The following is a 23,924-nucleotide window of genomic DNA, read 5'->3' as shown; positions in this document are numbered from 1 at the left end:
AAAAAAAGCCAGTGTTTTTTCCCCAAATAAGCTTTAGACAGACTGGTGAAAACTCCCAGCATCATCTGGCACAACAGGCACAGAGGAAATTCACTAAGCATAGGAATAGTGATACATTATGCAAAACTTACCATATGCCAGAAAATAAACAAGGAGACCAATGGTGATAGCTGCTGCCACTGCTGTTCCAATAACAATTACAGCAATTTTCCAGGGCTCGAGATGTCTTATTTTGATGGCTGACTGATGAATTCTGGGGGAAAATAAGAACAAAGGGAGATTAATAGGAGATTCTTTTGTATTTAAGGCCCCCATCTCCCCCCCCCCAAAAAAAAAAATTAAGCTGAAGTTTTATCCCTCAACATTAGTTGATTCTTCCCAGCAATATTAATTGACTTCTCACCCAACACCCTTGAAAATGAAACCATGACTCAAGACTATTTTGATATAGGTGTTGGGATGTGCTAGAAGTCAAGGAACACAGACAGGTTTGAGGGTTTGGGTATTATTAGGGCCAAATTAAATAGGAGTCCCACTAAGATTCTCATGTGACTCCTGACTAGAAATTTTCAAGAATAAAACTTATTTTTCAGCTAGGTGAACTTTCACACAGCAATGTATGCAGCTTTTAATTGGTTAAGCAAATCAGTTATCAGACACACTGGTACCTTTGCTCCCAAAACTGCTTTGTGCAGTAAAATTGATAAAAAGCACCTCATGCTTTGTATAGTACATATCTATACATGATTCCAGTTGCTCAATCCATTTCAGCCTTCAAAACAGAGCTGGACAAAAAATGAGAAAGAGATTTCAGAAGGCCAGCCAGTGTTTCCTGTTTTACTCAGACTGAATCTAAACACAAACGCAAGCACTGCTTTAAGCAGTATTTGCTGAAGTGATAGAATGACAGGGAAGGGCAAGGACATGTGAGTAGTAAGCCTCACCAGATGCTTCTTTCTGTTGTGCTCTTAATTATGTGGGTACTAATCCAAATTAACTCATGGAAAGCCAATGGACAGTCAGTGTTATAAACAAAAACTGCCTGAAAAAAGGTTGGTTACAGCAAATTCTGTCTTTGTCTATAAACTCAAAGACTCCTTAAGAACTTTAAAGCCATTTTTCTACTGCATTATCAGCCATTACAAAACACAGAACAAGGAGACACAATTTTTGGTCCTTTATTCTATTTCAGATACCTCACTCATGCAGACATGCACACCTGCAGGTTAAGGTACAGCCTACCCCAGGAAACCAGGCTGCAGGGATCCTCTCCCAAGGGTGTGAGGTGCCCCAGTGAGCTCCCACATACAAAGTACACACAGCTCGCTCCCCGAACACAAACCTCATGCGCCAGAAGTTTAAATACATTCAAATAAGTTGAAATAATTGCAAGTGACCCCTGCAGCTGTGTGCAGGAAAGGGACAGCAAGCAACTGTGCACAGCTTATAAATACCAAAGCAGATCCTGATATTTCATTCTAATTCCATTGTGATACCTTACAATTACAATCATTACTTTGGCTTGGAAAACAACTGACTCAGGCCAAATATCATGATATGTGATTGAATGAAAATGGGAGTAATAATTTGTCACTTCGATCTGTTCTGACTTGTTCTGCATGTCCTATTTAGTGTTTTCTTCCCTCCTGCTATCCTGTTTAACAGCCATTAACCTCTCATCAAGTTTGTGTCAAAACTCATTTGTGACCCCATAGCAAAAAAAAAAAAAAACCACCCCCAAAACCCCAAAAAAACAAAAAGACCCAACCAAGCAACCAACCAACCAATCAACCAGACCCCCCAAAAACAAAGACTGAAATTAAATAGTCCTGTTAACAGTTCAGAGATAAGCACCTCCAAAATTATTTCTGAGACTACTCTATGAAAACTGCCTTAAAACTTCAACTGCAGAAATGAAAAATGTGCAAGTATAAACAGTCAGGACTCTACCTCACTAACGAGAATATTTCTAAGCTTTTAGGTGAAATCATAAAGTCAGTGGTGAGTTCAATTTTAATTTGTCATGTGCATTTGCTGTTTTATGGTTTGTTGGGGTTTTTTCCCTCACTCCAGGTAGTAGTCTTTTGTATGGCTTACATGCTTTGCAAATGTGTCTACTATATTTGAAATGAGACTGAGTTGCAAGAAAAGCCACCAAAACAAACAAAAAAATGCATGTAACTTAAGACAACCTACTTCTGTATTCTTGTGGATACTCTCATTTAAAAAGCAGTTGTCTTGATTAGGCTGCACAGAAGGAAAACACTCGGAAGGTGTTTCAGCTATAATGATCCTGGCGTAACCTCAAACCAAAATGCTGGGTTGGAGAAGCCCATTTGAAAGGTTGAATGCCACCTCTGCACCACAGTAGGTGAGCCTGAAGAAATTACTGCCTATCCTATCAGTGAAACAGCGGTTTCAGTGCAGAAGTAGCATGGCTGGGACACAGTTAAACAGAGTACTATCAATGTGAAACCTTTTCAGCACTCCCTTGCATATAGCGTAACGGTTTTTGTAACTCTTATTCTTTATTTCTTCTACTTCAAGTTCCATGTCGTCATTAACAAACAGAAGCCCCAGTCCACAATATTTACTCGCATGTGTAATTCTATTCACACACATGACTTTCACTTAACTCATGAAACCTGTTTGAGAACATCATTTCAAAGAGGTGCAGAGGGGTCTCAGCACCAGCTTCTAAACTGAATTTCCTCAAACAAGAAACTGTTTGACAAATTCATCTTAGAAAGTCACTTAATGGGGGGAGGGGGTGCTGTTTGGGACTTGGACATCTTTTTTCTTGATTTATCTTGAACTTTCCCCCTTCCTTTTATATAGAAATATGAAACAGCTGTTAAATTTTATTCTCCAGTCCTAATTTCTTTTAAAAATGAAAATTGGTTTCAAAAACAAAAGGCATTTTTGAGCCAAATATCCTTGGTTAGGCTGTATCATCTGGATAGACATCTTGAACAGACATGCTGCAGACTAAGAGAATTTAAAATCCAGGTTTTGAAAGATACCTGTGAGACAAACCCACAAAGATCACTGAACCTATATTTTTTGATTCCCATTAACTTTGAGCTTTATTGCTGCTTTGCTGTACTTTCTAAGGGTCATTCCTCAAAAATTAATTACTTTATCTGACATGTCCCACTGCATAAACTTGAACAGTACCTACAGGGATTCAGTACACACAAGAGAAATAACTATGACAGAACTGAAACAACTGAGATCCATGTGATGATCTGTCAGGGCTTGAATACTCTGCAGAGAGCTGATAAAAGTTCAGTGCTGTGAATTTATTTCTCTCAGACCAAGGGTCAAGCAGTCTTTGCTAACTCCTTGGGAGCTGTCTGCTCAAAGCGAGGGAACAGGGACTGTAGCCTAGAAATGCACACTAAGATTAAAAACACTCCAGCTGGGAAGGTCAGTGAAGTCCTCCAGAGTAGAAGTGGAAATTTTAAGCCTGAACCAAGTACCTGAGGCTGAAAGCTTCCCACTGACCACAGACAGACCTCTGACAAGGTCCCTTCTGCTTGCAGCTTAAGTGGCTGTTCCCTCTTCCCCACAAAACTCTGCTCTTTCCCAGGACACCATGCCTGTGAAGCAATCTCAAACACACTGCAAGCAAGGACTGGATGTCATCTCTTGGCAGAAAACTGCCAAGTCTCAGATTAAGATTTTTCCAATGAGGAAGAGGAGTGAAATACTTGCTGGCAAAGAGAAACAACAAAAACTGACAGAGAATTGTTTACACTGACATAACAATTTTACTTTTTTGTCCTCTCTTTGTTTCCTAATAATTCCCAACATTGTCTTAGCTTTTTCAACTGACATTCAGCTGACATTTTCCCAGAAATACCCCCTGAGACCTTTCCTGAACAGTGGTACATGATTTGGAGCCCTGCATTCCATACTTGGGTTCCTTCACATCATACACAAAGAAGCCCTCCAGGAACCTTTTCCTCAACAAGGAGGAATTCAGACCAATGAACACAGAGCCAGAGGGATCCCTCCCATTATGCATTTTAGAAGGCATAAGAAGGACACAGTTAATTACATCTGACTTTTAGTAACAGAAGAGTATCAGAAGAAAAAATGCTAGTCTCAAAGGAAAATTAAAAATATTGCCTAATATCCTAACCTGGCTTTTTAAGGGTGCTGTTTAATAAACAAATGATAAACATTGCATTAAATAAATCATACACACACTTGCCTCACTGCAGCCTGGAACTGTTAGTTTACAGAAGAAATTAGTGTCTTTTACCTACTGAAATTTAGATTCACTTCTTGCAAAGAAGCAGAATTATAACTGCCCTCTATGAGTCAAACTGTCTGCTTCAGAGGAAAAGCCTCAAAGGTTTTCCTCACCAGGGCTGGAATCACACTTGGACACCTGCGGAACACCTCCATTACCTGCAGTGAGCTTTGTATCAGAGACAGTGTCCAGCTAAGTCAGCAGGCACCAGGAAAGAGAGCACAGGCTGTGCTTTGGCACGCACCCACTGACAGTGGCTGCTCAAGAAAGGTGCTGACAAGACAGACTGATGAAAATCCAAACCCAAAACAGTCATCTAGAGATGATCTCTTGCAGGCTATTACACGTCCTTTGCTTTTAGTCCTTCCTACAAGAGAGGCATGCTTATATTGACAAAATTTCTCCCCTGTTTTAGAATACACGTACTACCTCTCTCTTAAGGTGCTTTGAGAAAAAAAAATCTATAAAAATCACTATAGCAATAGTTGTAATATACAAATACAGAAATAGTAGGACAGTGATGTGTTTTAATTTGTTTCCTGAAATAAATCTGTTTACTGGTATATGAAAACTATACTTACCATTGCTCCCAAGGAGTTCTGCAAGTTTGATGTGACAGACCAGCCCTTTTGCTGGTGTGCAGCTGTGACAGATTATGTCAACTCAGAATCTGACCCAAAGCATTCACCTTCTTCTGTAGTTTAAAAGCTTACATTTCTGGATAATAATACATAATTTCTGTACTTTATACTTTATCTCCTGGTTTCAACTGGGATACAGCTAATTTTCTTCTTAGTAGCTGATACAAAGATGAGTTTTAGGCTTAGTGTGAGAGTAATGTGGATATCACAGTGATGATTTAGTTGTTGCTCAGTAGTGCTCACTGTCAGTCGAGGACTTTTCAGTTTCCCATGCTATGGCAGTGAGCAGGTGCAAAAGGAGCGGAGATGGAGCATGGCCAGGACACCTGACCTGAACTGGCCACGGGGATATTCCATACCACAGAGCATCATGTTCAGTATATTAATTGGGGGTAAGTTGGCTGGAAGGTGCCATTCCCTGCTGGAGCATGGGCTGGGCATTGGTCAGTGGGCGGTGAGCAATTGTATTGTACATCAGTTGTCTTTCTTGGGGTACTTTTTTTTCCTGCCTCTCTATTTATTATTATTTTTATTAATAATAATAATAATATTTTCAATTATTAAACTGCTCTTATCTCAACCTATTGGTTTTTATCTTTTTTCCCCTCAATAATGGGGGGGTGGTGTGTGTGGGGTGTGAGAGGCTACATTGCACTTAGTTGCTGTTTGAGGCTAAACCACAATATCTAATAAACAGTTGCTGGGCTGGGTAGATAAACAGTGAAATGCTGTACTCTAGCAATGTGTTTTCACTGAACAGAGATGGACAGATTTTTTTCATGGGAAAAATGCTGCTGAAATTAGAGAAAGCTCCTTAGACAAGTGGTACAGCTGATACTGAAACCCCAGGCAATTCTCCAGTGACAGAGAAACTGGATAATTCCCATGCTCAATTCTGTATAAAATCTGTCCCCCTGTCATCACCAAATCTGCCCACAGACCACATGAAGCTTTCAGATTGTCTTGTATCAGAAGCATGTCAAATTAGGCCATCCCAAGCTTTGTGTTAGCTTGGCTTCCTTCAAAAGGAGGAATAAAACACACAAACATGGAAGGAGTATGTGGTGGAAGGCGAAAATGCCTTGATTTTCAAAGCTTATGCTGACCAAAAATGCCCAATCATAAAACTGCATGTGAAAAAATCAATAAAGTGAAACACTCCTGAAACACCCTCTAAAACGAACAGCAGCGGCCAGAAAAGCTGCTGGGATTACACTGGGGCTTGCTCAGGTGGCAAGATTTTGAGGCTCAGGAGGAGCTCTTGTCTCATTCTTGTTTTCCTGTCTAAAATGGCCAGAAACTGAGTGAATGCAGCAAGGAAACGTAAATGGTACCAATTCCATATCAGTCAAATCAGGTGGGGTGTGCACCAGAAGCAGAAGTATTTCACTAGGGTTTCCTCCATTCAGCGTCTACTCCGGGACAAGCTGAGCAGAATAGGTTTCTCTTCAGCACCATGCAGGAACCACATCTGCCTCCTGCAATAATCAAGGTAAACTCCCACTAATGCCAGTGGCACATGAGTGTCCTTGCACCAGGGCTGGTATCTATTTCCTGCTACACCTCAGCAGTCTGTAATTTGCATTCATTTTGCCCACCTACTGCATGACAAATTGGTGCAAGTGGCACTGCATTTCCACCTGCATATTCACTTTTAGACTGCCATATACAACACCAGCTACTCTGTACCTCACCCTGCCAAGGCACGAGATCTTCACAAGGAAGCTGCAGATGGGACACTGCACCTGCTTCCCAGAGTGCAGGACGCAGCACAACAGTGGGACAAGACCAGCAAGGCTGTCTACTCCACCCAGTTTTCCTTAGCAGGTTGGCTTCCTGAAGGATTTTACAGAGCACACCTTCCAACTTAGCTTTAAATGTTCTGAAAAGAGGCATCTTGGAATTGGATAAAACTAATAGTGAAACTCCGCTCTCATATGGGACTAAGGCAGAGAAGGATGAGCTCAAACAGCAAAGCTTACAGCTCCACACTCAGATCCACATCCCTGCCCAGCAAAGAACTCTGGACATCTAACAGGCTGCACAGGGGATTAGATTGAGACTAGACATCTAGTCATCTCTTCCCAAACGTGTAAATATTTAACTATCCAACACGGATTTCTCCCACTGTACTTTAGATTTTATAATAATTTAAACAACCATTTAAACAATTAAATCCTCTCCTAACTAGGAAGCAAACAAACTGTACTCAGATGCTATTTAACCACCCTCTAGCACACTGTCATTAAAATTATTTACACCACGGTTGATATCACCAAGTCATGGCAAGTAGATTTACATCTAACTAGAAAAAAAAAGGCTTTTCAATTCTGTTAGGTAGAGAACTCTCACTTAGTTTTCCCTCTTTATCTAACATGCACAAACTGGTAATCACAGCTGATGGGGATTTCTTCTTTACCTGACAGTTAGAATAGCATACCTTTTAAGTTATGGATATTAAACAGGGCAGAAAATCTTTGGGTGTTGAGCAGGGTACCTCTAGGCAGCACAGAACACAAAGATGAACTTCATCTTCTGGCAAAGTCAGGACTCTTGACTAAAATGATATTATTCCCACAAAATGAGAAAAACACTTCATTGGGCACGAAGAATAAGTTTTGTCCATCCAGAAACAACGTTTCTATTTCAACATGCCCAGAAATTATTTAAAACCCCAATTTTTAAAAATAGTGAGGATGGAAAAAATAAGCAGTATCTTGGAATCATCCACAGCCATTTCCCCAAAGCAACACAGAGACAAGATTAATGTTGTAATCTTTAACAATCACACACAAAAATTCAACCATCCAGCCAAATCATTAGGGTGCTAAAAAATAATTCAATTTCTTTTGAATTTTGTTCCTGAGGTCATACTTTTAAGCTTCATCAACTGCTGAGACAACAACAAAAAACAAACTCATGGGAGACTGAGCATCCCCCTATTGCCACATGAATCCAGAACCCAGGGAGTTAAACAGAAAATTCCAAGAGGTTTCCTGTACCTTTGTGACCCAAGCTCTGCTCTGACCCAAGAGATAGCAGTAGAGTGTTGCAGCTGGAAGATTTATTTTTGTAAAAATACTCTGAACTTTCCAGCATTGCCTTAAATATTGTTATGGTAAAACAAAACTAAGAATATCCAGTATCTCTGACTGCATGAAATACTTTCCAATGCAAACCATCTGCTCATTACTCCCTAGAAATCATGGCTTCTTCCTTAAAATACAGGGGTCAAAACCAGAATGATGAACACCTATAGTGTTCCCCTTAGGTAGTTGTGCTGCCATCACTTAATTTAATCATGAGTTTTTGCAGGATTTGGGGGAAATATTATTGCAGCTACACCAGACTAAACCCCATGTTTTCCAAAAATCATGTTATTAACGCTTGATTTTGGCACAAAAGAGCTTATTGGATTCTGCACTGCAATAAAAGCCTGCTGCAAGCAGAATAAGATGATCAGAAGGAAGAAAAGGTAAGTGTCAACATGAGCCATCACATCATCTTTCTAAACAGACAGCAAATCATTGTGCTCCTGGCCATGCTAGAGAAGGATTTCTCTCTGCATTTCTCACTCCAGCCACGTTACTCTTTTCATCCAGACCACAACCTCCAAAACCTCCCTTTCAGCCTGCAATTTCCTGTTCAGCTTTCCCTCCATTTATTGTCCTTTTTCAGGCTGCACATTTCAGACAGATCCATGATTTACCCCAAGTCTAAAAGGATGAAAGACTTAGATAGAGCGCTGAGCACCAAAGGCAAGAGGAAAAAGAAATTTCTCTTCTTGATCTATGTCCTTGAAGCCCTAAAGCTTTCCCATAGACAGTACCCTTTACCGCCATTACACCTCCAAATTAAACTTGCCAAGTTAAAACATGCCACCTACTTTTGAAGATCCCATGGTAGGTCCCGGTAGGCCTGGTAGCCTTTCTGACCACCAACGAAGGCTTGACTAAAGTCTGGACTGCGCAGCGAATGGTGCTGGAAAACGCAGGAGTCGCATTGACTGGTGTGACGGGAAGGGAAAGGTGTTGAATGAAGATCCTTCATTGAGGCACAGCTGGCGCAACACCCAGCACCCTGTGGGTTATTGCAAAATGAGGGAACGAACTTCAGAATAAAAACAAACAGAGGTAAGCATGGAGTTGATAAGGAGACTGTAACCTTCCGATCAGCTCCGCATCAAAGAGCTCCCCAGGCAGAGATGGAGTGAGAAGATAAACCGGCCCAAGCAAGAAGACTCGTTCTTCACTACAGCGAAACAGGAAGTGCGTGAGATTTCCCTTTTCCAGCACTCCCCTTCTGTCCAGCTTTTATCCCTACAGCAGGCCTTGTACTGAGTGGCTGCACCTTCTACCACACGCTCACTGTAAAACCCACAGCAGAGAGGCACCACACTGTCCACAACGCTACGTCACTTGTCTTCTGAGAGAGCCAACACAAAAATAAATATGGACATAAATAGCTTGGTCAGCCAAGCCTAATCTACCTCGGTGCTCACTCATCCACAGCTGTCCTGGACTCCCTTGGCATCAGGGACAAGACAACTATAAGTATCCAGCCTCCTAATTACATGTTAGTCATTTAATGGTTGGCATAACCCCGCCTGTGGAAAATGCTTACTCTGTGAAAAGGGCCACCAATCTCCTTGGAATTCCCTTCTCCCAGCACAAATGTGATTCTTCAGGGCCAGCTGGAAAGGAGGAAAATGGAGATTCACTAGTGAGAAAATCTGCATTTACATCGAAAATTGAAAATCATAAAACAAGAAGTAAAATTACCAGAATGCAAATCTGTTTTCTGCTCTTTGATGCACTTGTACCAAAAATCTTGAAGCATTTGGTTTTCCAATGAAGTCTCAAGATTTCAGTAATTTTTATTGGAACATTCACTATCTTCTGGAAACAGTCTCAGCATGAAGGGAGGGGAGGGAAAAAAAAAGACAAGGAAGATTTGAAGAAAATTTTACCTAAACATATCAAGTCCTTTTCCATCTTTCCCCAAAGTTATCCATTCACAGGCATTTCAATGCAATTGTAGGAGCATTTGGGCAGACCATTTTGAGGACAGTGGGAAAAGCTGATCACTGCTGAACAGCATCTGCTGTTTCTCTAACATCAATTTCTTCATTTGCCTTGATCAAATCAATTGGGTTTTTTGGATTCTCCAAGCTCCCTGTAGAAAGGGCTTTGTCGCAGTTGCCTACCTTACCTGGGACCTGGGGCTTTACTGACTGAGTACACAGGTACCTGCCAAGTACTAATATCCTCCCTGGGCTGTACCTTCCATTCCCCACCACCTACCCTGTTATTTTCTTTTTCAAAATTAGTAAAACTCAAAAAAGATTGTGCACAAAGGATTCTGTGCTCCACCCAGAAATACACACACCTCCACAGGAACTCAAGCACTTGATGGAGATTGGTTACAAACCGATTCAATGCAGGAGCCAAGAAAATACCTTAGAATTCCTTGTTCAGTTTTTTCATCCTTTTTTTTTCTCCCAGGTTTTTTTTGGGTTTTTTTTGTTTGTTTGGTTTGGTTTTTTTGTTTGTTTCTTCTTTTTTATGCTGGGAAAAAGTGGCCCTTGAAGTGTTTACCCTATGAGATGCAGAGATTTTTCCCTGATGCATGCAGAAGTTCAGTGGCAAACTCTAACCACCTGGATCAGGTAAAAGACATATTACAAGAGAAGCAGGTTTTAGCAAACAGGTATATTTTGAGACATCATTTACCTGAGACCTTGAGCCCTGAAACAAGAATGAAAAACATTTATTAGAATTGCAAAGATTCTCAGGAAGAAGTGCCAGAGAAAAGGGATTGGGCACCAGGTGAATGAACTTCTGGTAACTTTCAGATCACACTAGGACAGACTATTCCTATTGTTACTCCAGAATATGAAAACCAAAGATATTCCTAAAAAATTATTTCATTTTCTTACAATCAAGAATATTTTGCAACCTGCCTAATAAAAGTTTAAGTAGGTTGCTTTTGTTTGCAAATTAATTAGCCATTAAAATGAACTGTCCAGCAAAGCAGTGTGAAATAAGGAAATACCCTTGCTTCTTTCAGATGATGCAAAATTAATTTACACACACCTGTGCCCCAGGAACAATGGTACAGACAGATCAAGAAAAGACAATAATTAACAAATAATTTTCCCCACAATAAATTATCAAGTTGCAAAGTGCTTGGTATTAGGGTGTAATTCAGCAACCTAGGCAATTAGTAACCTTTTTTGGTTAATACTAGGGAAGCAGCACAGCTATCAAAGCGTGGGGTGGAAATCCAAGAATGTGGGTGCACAGGATTTTGTGAATGAAAGTGTAAAAAGATGTAATGACCATTCTCTCCATTTAATCCTGCAAAGTCAGCCCAGCCAGTCAGACACACTGCTTGCCTAAGAATGGTAATAACAGACTACCTGGGTTTGTGTTTGCATACTTAACACAGGCTCACGGGCTCTAGAGACAAAGAGCACCTTTAGAGAAGACCGCTGGCCAGTCCTGTAGCAACATCTTTGGAATTTACAAATCAAAGATGTTTTTCATAGTTGTCTACCAGTTACTCAAGCCATGCCATGAATTTCAGACCAAAGACAGCGGTCAGTCATTACTTTTAAACTGAGTGTTCCTGTCAGTGATGTTTAACAGAACTGACAGAAGCTCTGTTAAACAGCCTGAACGTTAAACAACCTGAATTAATTAGAGCTGCTATGAGCAGGGTGTTTGACAAGACCTCTGTACATCCCTCCCAATCTAAATTACTCTGTAAATCTGTGAGCATCTGATAAGACCAAACTGGCACACTGCGATGAAATCCTTCCCTTGGACAAGTCCACTCCTTTTTCCATCAGCACACCTGGATAGCTCAGTTATGGCTTCAGGCCTCCCCCTCCTGAAAAACACAAAAACTTCTTGCATTTGGCCTTCAAAATTCAGCAGAAGCTCTAAATGAGCTGCATTTCATTATACTTTTTCTTTTCAGCTGTGGACATGCTACACAAGTTTACTCTTTTGACCAGAAAAGGTCACCAGTTTATTATCTCATGCTTTCCTTTGCTACATGAAATGCTGACCATGGCTTTAAATAACTGATGGCAGTTAATAACTGATAAGTAGAAAAACAAAAGCAGAAAATCCATTAAAAGGATAGAATTATTCTCCAGAGCCAATATGAGAGCTGGAAGAGAAGCCAGGACCTTTCTCTTGAGCCTTGAAAAGTCACTTGGGGCAAGATTTTATTACATGCCCATGCAGCTTTGAGATACTGAACACATGGAGATCCTGTGATGCTACATCCTCAAGCTCTGAAGTATGCTAGATCCTGTCCTGGTTTCCAAACAGTCCCTCTTTCCAGGGCCTTGTAACAGAAACTGCTACACCCGTCTGAGTTGCAGCCAGCGAGGCCAGCCCAGAATACCAGCAACGCCCTTCGACAACGGAAGTCCCCCAGTGCCAGAGTCATTAGAAAAGAATTCATAGCCCGTCGCCCCGTTTGAGGCAAAAAGGTGGCACACGTGTGCCTGTCCTCTGCAGCTGCTCAGACAGAGCTGCAGCTTGGTGCAGTGAAACAGGCCAGCCTGGATTTTCTTCTCTCAGGCTAATAACTCTCGACATCCAGTGCATGAATCCTCCTCTCCTTGTTAAGGCACACAGCATCTCCAAAGAGACAGGAGATCTTCACATGACTTAGACTAGGCCTATAAAGAAACAGAGCACTTTAAAATACAAATAAATCTTTAACAGGCACAGCTCCAATTGAACAAAGGAAGAGCAGCATTGTTTCACGAATCTGAAGTGCTAGAGGGACTTACTGGGAGCACTAAGCTGTCTATCTGCGGATGGCAGCACACGCAAAAGGAGGCTTTTCCTACATCTCTACCTCCCCAGAAAATAGGTAGCTTGGATTTGATCTCATATTATTTGTTAGCACCTAAGTTGCCTGGTGGAAGCCAAACAGAGTTTGAGATGCTTTCTGCCTCAGCTATTACCTGTTCCAGTTTACTCTGCAGCAGCATGCAAGATCCTACATGGCATTCTTGTCAGTGGTCACCCGATTTATCATACACTGCATTAGCCTTCAAGGCTTCATAGACTAAATTAGATATAATGAAAATCATGTCCAGGACCTCCATCCTGCAGCTGTTTTAACTCTGGCTGTATTTTCAGCCACAGTTCAGGAGATTAGTCACTCTGATAGAAACACAGAGTACCTAATGAGGGTCCCACTTGGTTGGCTGCCTCTCTGTGAGACCTTCTTTCTAGCTCTCTCTCAGGTAACTTGCTTTCTACTTAGGTGGCACAGAATGGATTGTTCTCCCTTCCATGCCCTGCTGTTTCCATTGATTATTCAAAGGCAACAGTGCCAGGCAAGTTTGGGACAAGAGCACTGTTATGGCATGTAAGGGTCAAGCATGAAAATGACCTGGTGTCAGGCTTCTTTAGGCTGGCTACCAGAGCACTCAGCTGTCACAGACACAGCTGAGGGACAATCAGCTCACCTGAGACTGTACCCAGCCCTTAGCCATGGCCATGTGTCTTTCCCTGAAGCTGCTAAGGCACTTGGAGAGAACAGAATCACAGAGCAGCTGAGGCAGAAAGGGAACTCTGGAGATGGTCTAGCCCAAAATCTCTGCTCAAAACAAGCACGGCTGGATGAGAGTGCTAAGGATCATGTCCCATTGTGGTTTGAGCATCTCCAAGGATGGAGACTCCATAACTTCTCCTGACAACCTGGTTCAAAGTCCAAGTACTCTCACAGTAAAAAAGTTCTTTCTTACATTTTGATCATGCTCTAGTACAGGAGACATTATTTCCTAGCACAGTCCCTCCATCTGGTCTGTCCACTGGGGAAGGAATGTTACCATCAACAGCCCCCTTTGGTATGCAGGTCATCTGCTGGCCTGGAGAACAGTGCCAGACTGTCTGAGTCACAGCTCCAAAGGCTGCAGGTGATCCAAAGAGTCTGGTGAAGGTCAGAGATGTGTGACAATTGCTGTTTGTTTGTACTGATTTGCAAAGAACGATCTGTGGTTAAAACAGGCTCTGGATGGCAGGCTGATGGCAAGTCCTTCCTCAAGTAAGGGACAGCCCAGTGGCACAACTGGAAAATGGAAAGCACAGCTGCAGAGGGGACAAACATCACATAGCAAGCACAACTCCCATTTACTGCAGGGAGGAAGGAATTCAGTAGCTAATCAAGTGACTCGGAGATATGCTATGTATTTCTCAGACCTATGCAAGCTTAGATAAAAGAAAGAGTTGCATTTTTTGGATGACAAGTTCCTCAAAGCTTTTTCTCTTTCTTAATTGAAACAGGTTTTTTTGAACCTGAGAAAAAGCGACAAACAATGAAAGGCAAACAAAATATTCTTCAAAGAAAGTGCAATTTAAGAAAGGGTTCAATTAGAAATAAAACTTTACCCTAAGATAAAGCACTTTAAATGCCATTTGCTGTATTTGTTTCTGAAGTCTTCTAACCAGATGAGTTTTGAAAAGTTTTCTTTGCAGCAATAATAGATCAGACACCCAGCAGGCTGAAATACTGACAGCTCTGTTTTATAGAAGGATGCTGTTTGGCCACTCATACAAAAGACCACATGAATTATTCTTCTCTTCAGTTCTTCACTTCAAACCCTTTGACAGAAATTCCACCCACATAGCCAAATACAACCACACCAGCTGAGCATATCTTTGGGTCATGGCACAGTTACCAACGTAACTGAATGCTCATAAATGCTCTAAGTGTTACATACGAAACACAGCCTCTGTCAGAAACTCAGCACAAAGCTGTTTTCTAAGCCATAAAAAATATTTGATAAAATTATGTCCTTTAAGAAGCATGTCTCTAACACTCTCTTTCTTGCACTGGACCCAGTAAAATGTGACAAAAGGACTACTCTTCTTTCAAACAAATGGCCACCTTCCCATCTATAGCCAACATGGCATGTCCTCTAGTACTGCAATAAAGCTGTTGCACTCCTTTTTATCCTCTTAAATAACCTCAAATTCCAAGTTCATCCTGCTGGCTGTGAGGTATTATAGACCGGGATCAATTAACTCCAGCATGTAGTGCCCTTCCAGCTCAGAATACTGTACAATTTGTACCAAGTTTCCCATTATGACAGGAAAGGGACAAGAAGAAATCTGATCAGTGTCTTTGATCTACAAGAATCATCAGGAATTGTCAAAATGGGAGACCAAAGCATGCCACTGCAAACCTCCCTATCCTTATCCTATCAAGTTCTCAAAATTACTGCTGCTGCTATCTTGTTTGCAAGAAGGCTGACAAGCTCAGAAAATTGACCCACGATGCCAAAAGTACCTGACCATATGCCTTTCTAGTCTACTCTTCCACAGGACAAAGCTCTGGCTTTGTTGCTGCAGATAAGCAGACAAAACCTGCTCAGCCCTTGCTCTCACAGCCATAGCTTACTGCATTTCCCATACTTAAAGGGGAGAGAAGGATGCCAAGCTTGCCCATGGGAGAAGCCTGAAACTCACCCAGTGCTGCAGATGCTCATGCTTAAAGCTGAGCAGCTGCAGCCTCCCAGATTTTGCAAGCAAACTGTGTAGCATCTCTGCCTCTTCAAGGCAGCAGGAAGACAGTGCCTTATCCTCCGGCTCCTCTCTATTGAGTTGAAGCAGAGCACCACCAGCTGCCAAGAGCTTAAGGCTCTTGTACAATACGATTCACCCTCTAGTGGATGACACAGGACCTGTTTACTTGCACATAAATTTGGGTAACTGCTGGTCAGGTGGGTAAATTCTATCCTAGTCTGGATGACATTTTGCTCATCTAACAGCTTCTAACAATCAAAAAAAAGCCAGATGATTAAGCCTACATAAAAGCCAGCACATAAATCCATGGTATAGGATCAGGGTAACGTTCTAAAGCAGAGGACTCTCCAACTTACAGTTGCTTACTCTGATGCAGGAAATTAGTAAATACATTAAACAGAAGGTAAATTTAACAGATTTTATTAAATTTACATATAAATTACATTCCTGTGTGTCATGCATGATTGTATCTTTAGATACATCCCATTCTGCTTTGAGTGAAGACAAGGATGACATCAGTGTAGTTTTGCCACAAGTAAGGGATTCAGGCCCATCACATCCAAGCATACCAATACTCCCTTGGATGAAGTCTGTTCTTTTAAATGCTCTTGATAGTCACCATTTGTACTGCTTTGCATCACCAAGAGGCCTCAGAGCATGTAAACTACATTGCTTCCAGAAGAAGCTGGAACAGAAATTTCCAGATGCTATAAGGAGAAACTCTACAAAGTAGTCTAAAATAAAGGCTTCCAAAACATACACCATGTAGATGCCAGGTTCTCTTCACCCCATTCCTCCTGGCTGCACTGTGCTGACACTCAGCAATAAGGTAGATCAGGTACTGTATCTCTACAAGGAGATCCTCAGAACCGGCAATTCCTTAAGCAAATGACAAGTTGAATTTTTCAGCTTTGTGTGCGCCACTTTGGAGAATGAGATTTACTCCAACCCTTGATACAGAGCTAAATGTTTACGGCTTTCTGATCTAGTACCATATAGAAGCACAATTGGAAAGGTCACAGATTCAAAATAAATTTTTTGGACATCTATTTCTCTGTTTTGGGGAATCAGTGAGAAAGTTGGTATTTGCAACCCTAAAAATATGAACTGTGCAAGTTACAATGAAATCCGGTGGATAGGGAAACCATTATGCCCTTTGAAAACCCAAGCTTAAAGTGCTTTGAGAACTGAAAATCCATCGTATTTTGTAATGATATTTATGAAGAAAAGTATAAAATTATATTCACCATCCTGGTAAGACACTTGCTACAACCAAGAAAAAAATTTCATATATATTTGTCATATATCAGTTTTAAGCTTCCTCTAACAAGTAATATACACCAAAGACATTTTCAGCTGAAGAGGCTGAAATGAAATTTGTTAGGCTCAGACCCATGGAACCAGTCTGACCGTGTTTATTCCCTATGTAGAAATTAAACCACCAAGTTTGTTTCTGAAGCTCACAACATTCCACAAGAAAAGTTCCTGGAGGAAAAAAAAAATTAAGTGCCAGGTGTACACAAGTATAGAATACACAACTGCAGACCTTCTCTTGGCTTCCAACTATTCCAGTACCTCCAGTGAGGCTCTAGAAAAGCATGGTTCTCTGTACTGACAAACAGATCACAGGACACGTAATCAAAATACTTCTGTTATCACTGCTCTGGAGGGATCGCTGCTCTGGCAGCACTGGCAGCGAGCTGCACAGTCCAGAGGGGATCCCTGAACTGTCATTGACTTCGCCAGCTGACTGGTACTCAACTTGAACAACACTGATCCTAAGACTGATCACTAAGGGCCCATTTCCCCCAGCCCTTCTAACTGAGAGCATGCTGAAAGCCTGCTGTTTGCCTTTTCTAGCCTGGCATAAGATTCTTGCTTGCTTGCCATGCTGGACCAGCTCCGAGTCTTGGCAGTGTGGCCAGTATCTCCTCTGCTGAGTTCTTCCTCTTCTGAGCACAGAGGGAGAAGAGAGCAGTTGAGTGGCTCATTATCCAGCAATTAAGTCCAAAGCACTTGCTGTTGTGCAGATCAGGATCCACATGAGGTGTTGGAGACCTTGCAGACACACCAAGGAGAGCATCCTCATCAAGAATAGGCGTGTTCTTCTGCTGGGTTGTAGAAAGCATTGGATATCTACCTGGCTGACAGAAACATGGGCTCCTGAAAACATGAAGTCAGAGAGAATATGAGGTTTGTGTGGTTGAGATCAAATCAGTACGCTACAGTCTGGCAATGCAACACAGGCAATCCTTACTTTCTGTGAGGAGAGAGAGATCTTTACATAAGATTTCTGGGCCTGTCAGAAGTTCTGCCCTGCTCTGAAGGAGAGGGGAATTTACACTAAAATGCAAAAACTTTTTTTTTTTTTTTAATAGGATGCAGCTAAAGATGCACATATAAAATTATAAAGACTTGAGAACAGCATTCACAAGAATAAGAAGTTTAAGAAGTTTTTTTTTATGATGGTCATACTAAGATTGTTACAATCATCCATCCTGCACAAAAGGCAAAGGACTTTTATTCAGAAAAATACACTCTGGAAAGATAAAAATGGAAATTAATCCAGCCAAATATTGTGCTATGACAACAGACTGGTATAAACATAAAGTGGTTTTTGGTCTTAAGTCCAGCAATCACTCCCATGGCAAATGCTGTGGTAGAGGCTGTTTATATGAAGCGATGAGCAGGCATACTTTCACTTGTTCAAAGAAGGGGGGATGCAAGCTGGTGTTTTCCTTTAATTTCTTTTTCAGGCAAGGAAAAATTCTCTATTCACTTAAGTAACAGTCTGATGTTAGGAACCAGAACTTCTCTAAGCCATCTTCCATTCTTCATTATAGTACACTCCCTGGAATGATGCAGGAGAAAGCTCAAGAATTCAGAAGAACAGCAGCCTTGCTGGATTGTAGATTGTCAATAGGTAGGGCCTTGTGAGCACACAGCAAATGGATGGGCCAGGTTTCAGTTATAGCTTGTCTTGGATGCTGGTAGATGATTGTTTGGGCTCAAACATTTTGTTTGGGTATAAAAGCTGGGACCGAGACATGTGGCCACGGAGAAAAAAGGGTCAATATATTGCATATAGACAAAAGGCAGTTGTCTCTCTCACAGACTACTTCCTGAACAAACAACTGTCACATGGATCAAGTCCATTCCTGTCTGGCTGTAGGCCAAAGCAGTTTCAAATCCTCGACTGCTCCAAGCTTACAGGTACTTTATACATGACCACAAGCTAAGCCAGCAGTTGCTTAGAGGGTGACCACAGAGCAGGATGTGTCAGAGGAATAGCTGTACACAGCCCACAAAACTTAACTATCTCCAGGTTTCAGATGCCCGTTTTGGAGTGGATCCAGTTTCGATAGTAAGTAACTCGTGTGTACACTCCTGGTTTATTTTGCTTGCCACATTCATCTCCCCAGCTCACTATTCCCACAAGATACCAGATTCCTCTGGAATTCGCATGCACCAGTGGCCCACCAGAGTCACCCTAAGGAGAAAAATGGCAACAGACAAAAAAAGTAAGCAGTGTTCACCTCACTAATGAACTCAAATTCTCAAGTTCTTCTGTTCAACTGGCAGGTATTTTTCTCTAGACCTCAGCTATAATTCATATAATTCTCTAGACTCAGCTATAATTATAATGTAATAAGTTCTACACATTTTACTGACAAGACAGAAGCTCACAGCCTATGTCTAATCCAGTCTCTCCCAGTCCACACCCTCACATCTGCATTCTCTCACTTGTGCATTGTATATAAACCACATGCAAACTGAAGTGCAGACTTCAGCCCATGAGCCATGAAGGTCTTCATTTGTATCTATCAAGATACTGAAACTCAAACTTAAGATTGCCCAAAGTACATTTTATTTCTAGAAAACATCACCTTCCACCCCAGCTATTTCCTTTTTACTACTGCCTATATAGAGACTTACCTGGCAAGCATCCACCTGCCCCTCCAAGTATCCAGCACACAACATTCCAGGTGTTATCGCTCCACCGTACACTTGTCTCCTATTACAAACCTCAGTACTTATAATCCTCACTTCCGCTTGTCGAAGCTGATTAACACTATAGCCTAGAAGGAGAAGTGGCATTAGAATTTGCAGACAGTGTAGGCAACATAAAAAACTCAAAGATTAGGAGTAGGCAAATTTTCCTGCTGCTTTTCTGCCATCACAGGCAGTTAAGGGAGCTACCCAGACAATGTCTCAGGAATAAGAAAGTTCCCCCACCACCAAAGTCCTTAACTTATTCCCAAATATAGCTCCTATCTATCTTTCATCATCACCAGATGCTCTTTGACATAATGGACAAATGGATTTTTGTACGTATTTCAGTGTTGAATTCAACTGTAGGGTACATGGTATGTCCTTCCTATCATTGAAAAGACCCATTTGGTTAACTGCAGCATAGCTTTGGACAATCGCTACACATACCAGGGGTCTCCCATGGAAAATAACCTGTACAGTTCAGTGGCTCTCTGAGCAGATAAATCTACAAGCAGATTTATAGTCCCATCATCTCTAACCTCAAGGACATGGACTAATTTGAAAGAAGCTCACTCAAATCACTGGACAAGGCCTGGTTTATGACCAAAGAGAGAATAACTGATGAAAATTGTCATGGTGCACCTATGAAAAATCTGAATAGCAAAAGAACTCATGTCAGAGCTAAACCCAGAGGGACTGGAGAACAGAATGTATTCAACTAGCACTGTGTGTGCAGCAACTAAGAAAAGCTGCTCTTAAAAATCCCATAAGACTAACCTTCCCCCCATTTCCAATCCACTGGCCGAGCCAGAAAAAAAACCAGCTAACTAAGTCTAAACGTATCTCATTAGGACACACACCTATTAAACACCAAGTGTAAGGAATTTAAAATTAAAAAAACCCCATAAAACTAACATCAGTCATCCCAGGAACATGTGTGACAGGGCACACGGAGGCAAGAGACACCCACCATCATTCTCCAAAGCTCCCCAGCCAGTGACAAAACAGGAAGTGTTGTCTGGGAAAATGTGAGATGCTTCAGGAAGGCAGACACTGTGCACATCACTTGTGAACTCAATAGCAGAGGCAAGTTCCACAACAGCCACATCATGTTCATGATCAAGGAGAAAGTCACTGTATCTTTCATGAACAATAATTCTCCGGACAAATTTTTTCTGTTTTGGAGGTCTCAGCAGAATTCCAAAGCTGGCAGTCCACCTCCGAGGATCTCTTACTCTGTAAGATATTTGAGGTTATGCCAGAGCCACACAAAACAAGATCCTTAAGGGAGCTTAGCTCTCTCTTTAAGCATCAAAAAGCAATGTGACCAGGTTTGCCAAAGGGAAGGAGAAGAGTCAAACTTCATTATCTTTCAGCAGGTACAGATATTGGAGGGTCACAAAAGGTCAGAGCACCCAAGAGTCCTAAGGCCTGTAGGATCAGAGAGGTGCTGATGACTTACCCTCTAAAGCAGTGGGCTGCAGTCACCAGCCAGGTGTTACTGATGATTGATGCACCACAGCGATGGCTCCCATCGAGCTGAATACTGGCCTGCCATGGCCATTCTCCCTCCCGTGCACGCTGCCCACCAGTTATTCTCTCCACTCCTGTGAAGGAGAATGCCTGTCTTCGTATCCCGCAGCCTGTCAAAGAGAAGACAGCTCTGCTTTAGCTGATTGAAGGCCTTCGTGGCTTCAGGCAGAGGCGTAACAGGGCAGGAGTCTCTGTCAAGAGACAGCCCTCACCTAAAGCAAGGAAACCAAGTGCCATGGTCATAAGTGTCTCAGGATAGATGCAGGGTAAACAAAGAAGTTTGGTTGAAGACTCAGTACTTTTTCATTAAGCCAGCTTTCAGACACACAAGCCCATATGAACTCCCATGGGACCTGAAGGCTGTGTATCTGAGATGCTGAAAAAAATGAGATTTCATCAGGTCACCTCCAGATTAGTCTTGGCAGCAGCAACAAAAATATAGTATCCTCTTCTCAACAATTTACTTACAGCCACTGTGCCAACAATCAGGTATTACCCAGCTGAAAAAAGTTAGATTCAAACCAGTTAATTCTCAGAGGCCATTTGAAGATGGAAAGCTAACATGCAAAGTCTTCAAGACTGTGCAGGGGACTGATGGAGTGCCCTGTGAGGGTACTTATACTGTCTCCCGGTTGCCAGAGAAGCTTTAAGACATCAAGGGGGAGCACAACAGGAGAAGGAATGAGAACCTGCCACTCTCCAGGGCTGTGCCACTGCCTTACTCTCAGTGTGGACAGCTCTTCTCCCTCTGCCACCCTCTGGCCTTTCCTTAAAGTTTAGCTCAAATCTGACAGACATCTATTGCCAAATCTTTATTCAGGGAGGAGGGGGAAGGAGGGAACGTTTTTTGAAGGATTCCAGCAAGAATCATGGCCCACAGCAAAACCACAGTCCTGCAAATTTGCTAACAACAGCTCACTACATGTCCCTACTTCCAACCACCAACATTAAAGCAAGTGCTTCCCACCACCAAGCCAGAATGCTTGATTCTACAAATATATAGAGCCAGTAAGGAAATGAGCTGAAGTCTTCCCTGGCTTATGCACTGTCTACTGCTCTAGTATCTACAAAAAAATTCTGTTTCCAACTTGTATCACAGAAGTATAAGGATTTTGTAACCATAGAACCCCTAGCACCATGTATCTGGACATTTCTAGAAAAGCATTTGTACTTACAGTTGTTTAAAAGGTTGTCTCCCTTTTCCTTGTTCAACTCTGAAATGAAAAGCAAAGACTACAGTAAGTATATCTCATATACTCCATGATCGAGCCCAGACTCTTGCCCTGTACCCAGGAAAACACAAATTAAATGGCTTGCATTGCTGCCTGGAGTGACATTACAAGAAGAAGTAATTTGCTCTGTTGGAGAAGTTTGGTTAAGCCTCTGTTCCTCACTGAAAGTATAAGGCCACAGGATGCACCTTTCTTGCCTTAGCTCAGAGCTAACAAAAGCAGCAGATGACTGCAAGTGAGTCCAAGTTACATCTACATGTACAATGTTCACAGCCACCAGCAAATGCCTACAGGCCTTTGTTCAGGTTTAGTGTGGCGAGGTGGTCAAAAGTGTCTCCACAAATCCTCAGTTCTGGGATTGACTGAAGGTAAACTGCAACATTTCTAATTTCTCTCCTACAAAAACCCCTCTGTCAGAGTCTGATGGCAATCCATGACAGATTCATGGAAGAGGATTACTGCCCAGGGATCCTCAGGATCTTGTTATGGACACTTGCTACAGCAATCTGTCAAATAATCAAAGGAAATGGCAGAGGGTAGAGAAGGGAACCGCCTCAGCCTTCCATTTTTTAATGGCTTGAGGACTCTGCATTTCAGTGCCTGGTGATAAAGGTTCTTATTCAATTTACTGTGCGCCTTAAAGCAGTTTGTGAACCCATGGTCACAAAGTTGGGCCTTTTGTTGAATTGAGGGGGACTATCTCATTCAACACAACTAGGTCACACAGGGAAAGCCTATGATGCACAGAGAAGAGCTCACACTCATAAATCAGTACCAATATGTTTTAGTTCTTTCCATGCTCCATCTTTCAACTTCCCAGGCTGTCAGCCTAACAGACGATTTTGAGATAAAAAAAGAAAACAAGAATAGCCCATATTTGCATACTAAGGTGAAATTCATTACACTAAGAACAGCAAAGTGTGAGGAACAAATTCCAAGCTGAAAACACAAACCTAAGGCACTTGCCTGTGAGTCTAACAGTAGACTGGTCAACATTCAGGTATGTCGAGGTTGCTTTCAGTCTTCTGAGTAACACACGGTTGACTTGACCCCAGGTCGTTGCTTCACTGTCAGCAGAGGGAAATTTAAATACCAGAACAACAGATGCAAGCACTCCACCAGGATCTGGGCTACAAACCAACAAAAACAAATGGTGTCGTTCTCTTCACCCACTAATGCTCCTGGTTCTGCTTTGCACTGCCTGCCTTCTTTATAAGTGAACAGGTCTGGTCTGCACAGATGTCTAGAACAAATAGCATGGCTGTGGTCTAGTAAAGGAAGATGATGACATGTCAGCAGGCAGCAAAAGCTTCTTGCTATGACAATGATCAGAGGGAATTTTCTGGGAACTGTTATAAGCAGTAGAGCTGAGAAGCAAAGAAGGGATCACTTTCTTTTGCCTCCACAGAGGTCCTTATTAGTAGGACACAAATGTCAGTGGGTACAATACAGCAAACTAAAACCCTTCAACAGATATCCAGCAGGCCATTCCTAACAGCCATTCAAAAGATCCAGTTACAAAAGAAGTTAAAAAGGTCTTTTGGCATTTCTTTCCATTTAGGTCACTTGTCCATTTCTTGGCCAGTTAGATCCATCGTGTTTAGATACAACATTCTCAATAGCTTGAGGTCACTTACTCACACCATAAAATATTGGGCTCAATATTTTAAACTAACAGTCTCAAAAAAAACCAACTGAAGCTTTG

At 41.8% G+C, this 23,924-nt stretch overlaps 2 protein-coding genes across 2 annotated transcripts in view; both read right to left on the bottom strand.

Moving 5' to 3' along the window:
* LOC103617409 (transmembrane protease serine 11E-like) overlaps window positions 1–9,413 on the bottom strand; it is a 43,392-nt gene extending 33,979 nt beyond the window's left edge. Inside the window, exons 1-2 of the mRNA XM_017736879.1 lie at window positions 8,789–9,413; window positions 132–253 (exon numbers count right to left, since the gene is read on the bottom strand). Of these exons, the coding sequence (XP_017592368.1) occupies window positions 132–253; window positions 8,789–8,952 (286 nt within the window). The 5' untranslated portion in view covers window positions 8,953–9,413. The remainder of the gene's footprint in view (window positions 1–131; window positions 254–8,788) is intronic.
* A 6,452-nt stretch (window positions 9,414–15,865) lies between these two features.
* The window catches only part of TMPRSS11E (transmembrane protease, serine 11E), a 19,279-nt gene continuing 11,220 nt past the window's right edge, over window positions 15,866–23,924 (bottom strand). Inside the window, exons 5-10 of the mRNA XM_017736883.1 lie at window positions 23,186–23,349; window positions 22,163–22,201; window positions 20,917–21,097; window positions 20,425–20,690; window positions 19,398–19,540; window positions 15,866–18,951 (exon numbers count right to left, since the gene is read on the bottom strand). Coding sequence (XP_017592372.1) covers window positions 18,790–18,951; window positions 19,398–19,540; window positions 20,425–20,690; window positions 20,917–21,097; window positions 22,163–22,201; window positions 23,186–23,349 — 955 coding nt within the window. The 3' untranslated portion in view covers window positions 15,866–18,789. The remainder of the gene's footprint in view (window positions 18,952–19,397; window positions 19,541–20,424; window positions 20,691–20,916; window positions 21,098–22,162; window positions 22,202–23,185; window positions 23,350–23,924) is intronic.

This window comes from Corvus brachyrhynchos, unplaced genomic scaffold (genome assembly GCF_000691975.1).
Source record: "Corvus brachyrhynchos isolate BGI_N302 unplaced genomic scaffold, ASM69197v1 scaffold175, whole genome shotgun sequence".
Classification (NCBI taxonomy): Eukaryota; Metazoa; Chordata; class Aves; order Passeriformes; family Corvidae; genus Corvus; species Corvus brachyrhynchos.
The sequence above is the reverse complement of the archived record's forward strand: the minus strand, read 5'-3'. Positions and strand labels throughout refer to the sequence as shown.